Raw genomic sequence first — 3,304 nt, 5'->3', positions numbered from 1 at the left:
AGTGTGTAAGTCTTTCACTATAAAGCAATCATCAATATTGACTCAGGCTACTGGAAATCTGACTAGTTGTTTTGCTGTTTTATGACAGGATGTGAGCTTTGTTAACATTTGGGGGTAGGAGGGAATCACCACATACATTTTCTTTCTATTTGACTAAGCAAAATTTTCAGCACTGAAGGACTGGTTGTTTATAGGGAGAGGAGGAGGCAATGGGGCCCAAATGATACTGTTCTGCATTAAAAAAAATATTTATGTGTATATATATATATATATATTCTAAAGAAGAAAATTTAAAAAATTAAAAACATACATCTTGGAAAGATAGCTCATATTTATATACAGGATTGGAGGGCTATAATACACTGTTGCAACAGATGGCCTCAGTGTGTAGAGTCTCTCCCCCATCCTGTTAGTTACTGCAGATGCTATGACTACTTCAGAAATGCCCCCTTCTCCACCCCAAGCCAAAGCAAAGTGAAACCTGTGGAAGCACCCAGGTCTGTCTGACGATCTTCTAGGAAAATACCCCAGTGTGACCCAAATGTACTAAATGCCTGCCTGCACTCTCACATGCACCTCTTTTGCCCTGCTGTAACTCTGTTTCAGTGGGCATTTACTTTTGACTCAGGCAGGAAACACTAGCGTGACAGCAGAACCAGACCCACCAGATGTGGTCTGGTTCCACTTTCACGAAGTCTACCTCTCTCTAGGGACTTGTGTTGGTCCCTTCAGTGGTGCCTTACAGCAGATTTCACTGCAGACAAAAGGTAAAGTTAAACCAGTGTCTAAAGCGAGGTCCAGGGTATTCTAAAAGTCTCCTACCTGAATTATGGACATCCGGCTCGGGGGAGCCTCGCTGGCGTTAGTCCCTTGCCCTGTGAAGCTGGTGTGGCAGCCCACATGTCCCTGGGGTACAGTCAGGTTGTTGGAGGCGGGCTTCAGGTACATCACCTCAGACCTGGGAGAGCTGAGGGGCAGGCGTGTCTGGTAGTCAAAGTACATGGGTGAGGTGGCCAGGGATGGGCTGCTCACCACGTTCATGACATTGAGGGGGCCCCGGCTGTCCTCGCCCTCACTGGGCACCAGCATAATGTCATTCTTGCTGATCTTCTTCTTCTTGCCCTTGCCCCCTCCACTGCCACTGCCTCCTCCTCCCCCGCCACTGCCTCCCCCTCCTCCCAGCTGAGGGTGGCTATACTCGGCAATGCGACAATTATAGGTGCGGATCTCCTTGTTCTCGCGCTTGCACTTCACAGCAATAGTGATCATGGCAGCCAGCAAGATGATGGAGACAGTGCTCAGCGTCACGATCAGGGGCAGAGACAAGTCCCAGTGTGGTCGCCGATGCTGTTCACCATTCACCTGTGGCTCCCCCCCCCCGCGCCGCGGCCGGCCCCCGATGCTGTTCCCCATGCCCCTGGGGCCCGCCAGCCTCGGGCAGGGGCCCTGCCAAGGCCCTGACAATGAGCTTTGCCACTGCAGAGAGGCTGGGCTTGCCATGGTCACTGACTTTTACCACCAGTTCAGCCACTGGGCTGAGCTCCTCCCAGTAGGGGTGCAAGGTGCGTATCTCACCGCTAGTGGGGTCCATCTCAAAGAGGTGCTCTTCATTGCCTTCCACAATCTCATATGTGAGGCGCCCGCTCTCGCCAAAGTCACTGTCCAGGGCGCGGACGGTGCCCACAGGGTAGCCTACTCCAGCATTGCGTGGTACCTGCAGCTCAGCAGTGTCATTGATGAGGGCAGGCAGGACAATGAGGGGCGCATTGTCATTGACGTCAAGCACGGTGACACGCACCGTGGCATTGCTTTCACGGTGGGGAGAGCCCGAGTCTTTGGCCAGCACACGAAACTCAAAGTGTTTTGTCTGCTCATAGTTGAAGCTCCTCAGGGCATAGATAGCACCATTGGTGGGGTTGACGGAAACATAGGTGTAGATGGAGACATCACCCACATGCCCGGGCATAATGGAGTAAGAGACTGTTCCATTTTGGCCTAGATCAGGGTCCTGAGCCAAGACGGAGCCCAGGTACTCTCCAGGTATGTTGTTCTCAGGCACCTGTAACACATAGAGGTTCTTGCTGAAGCGAGGCGGGTTGTCATTCTCGTCAAGGATCCGGACAGAAAATGACTTGGTGGAGTTGAGTGGGGGATTGCCCCCATCACGTGCCACAATGGTCACATTGTACTCATCCTGAGCCTCGCGGTCCAGGGGCCGGTCAGTGACCACAGTGTAGAAGTTGTCATAGTTCTCTTCAAGGGTGAAAGGGACAGCTCCAGGCCCACTGCCACTGCCCAGCACCCGGCATTGGAGCTGTCCATTTTTGCCTGAGTCACGGTCGGTGACCCGCACCAGGGCAATGACAGTGCCTGGTGGGGCAGCCTCACTCAGTGCTCCCTGGCGAACAGAGACAAAGCCAATGGTGGGGGCATTGTCATTGCGGTCGATGAGGCGGACAGTGACCTTACAGTGAGCAGGGATGGGATTGGGTCCCAGGTCCCGAGCCTGGACATCGATCTCAATGAGGCCACTTTCCTCATAGTCCAGGTTGCCCTTGACACGGATGAGGCCGCTCTGAGGGTCAATGCTAAACAGGTCACGGACACGTTCGGATGCATAGCCACTGAAGGAGTAAAGCACCTCTCCATTGGTACCCTCGTCAGCATCAGTGGCATTAAGGTCAATAACGGCAGTGCCCAGTGGTGCATTCTCTGGCAGCTCTACCACGTAGGAGGCTGCCTCAAAGACCGGGCTGTTGTCATTGGAGTCAATGAGGCGCACGTTGATCTGCACCGTGCCTGAGCGTGGTGGGTCGCCGCCATCCAGTGCCGTCAGCACCAGGGTGTGGTGACTCTGCTCCTCACGGTCTAATGGCTTCTGGATGACCAGCTCTGGAAACTTGGTGCCATCACCACGGGACTTCACATCAAGGGAGAAGAGGCCATAGTCATCACGGGTGAGCAAGTAGGTGCGTAGCCCATTGTCCCCGGCGTCTGGGTCGTGGGCGCTGGTGAGGGGGAAGCGGGTGCCTGGCGCAGCATTTTCCGAGATGTCCATGTCCACTTGGTCAGAGGGGAATGCCGGTGCGTTGTCGTTCAGGTCCTGGATCTCCACCTTGATCATGCAGATCTCCTGGTCGTTGGCGAAGACCTCGAGGGACAGCTGGCACTTGGCGTTGCGCCGGCACAGCGCCTCTCGGTCGATGCGCTGCTTGGTGTAGAGGAGCCCGCTCTCTCCGTCCACGTCCAGGAGATGCGGGGCTGAGTTCTCCAGCACGCGGAAGGTGGATTTGGGACCGCGGCT

At 54.6% G+C, this 3,304-nt stretch overlaps 1 protein-coding gene across 1 annotated transcript in view; it reads right to left on the bottom strand.

Moving 5' to 3' along the window:
- Positions 1 to 3,304, bottom strand: part of PCDH17 (protocadherin 17) — a gene marked incomplete at its 3' end in the record, with an annotated part of 27,616 nt that overhangs the window by 24,119 nt on the left and 193 nt on the right. Inside the window, exons 2-3 of the mRNA XM_010181683.1 lie at positions 1,434 to 3,304; positions 823 to 1,375 (exon numbers count right to left, since the gene is read on the bottom strand). The exon at positions 1,434 to 3,304 is cut by the window's right edge and continues 13 nt beyond it. Of these exons, the coding sequence (XP_010179985.1) occupies positions 823 to 1,375; positions 1,434 to 3,304 (2,424 nt within the window). The remainder of the gene's footprint in view (positions 1 to 822; positions 1,376 to 1,433) is intronic.

Source organism: Mesitornis unicolor, unplaced genomic scaffold (assembly GCF_000695765.1).
Source record: "Mesitornis unicolor isolate BGI_N332 unplaced genomic scaffold, ASM69576v1 scaffold45963, whole genome shotgun sequence".
Classification (NCBI taxonomy): domain Eukaryota; kingdom Metazoa; phylum Chordata; class Aves; order Mesitornithiformes; family Mesitornithidae; genus Mesitornis; species Mesitornis unicolor.
The sequence above is the reverse complement of the archived record's forward strand: the minus strand, read 5'-3'. Positions and strand labels throughout refer to the sequence as shown.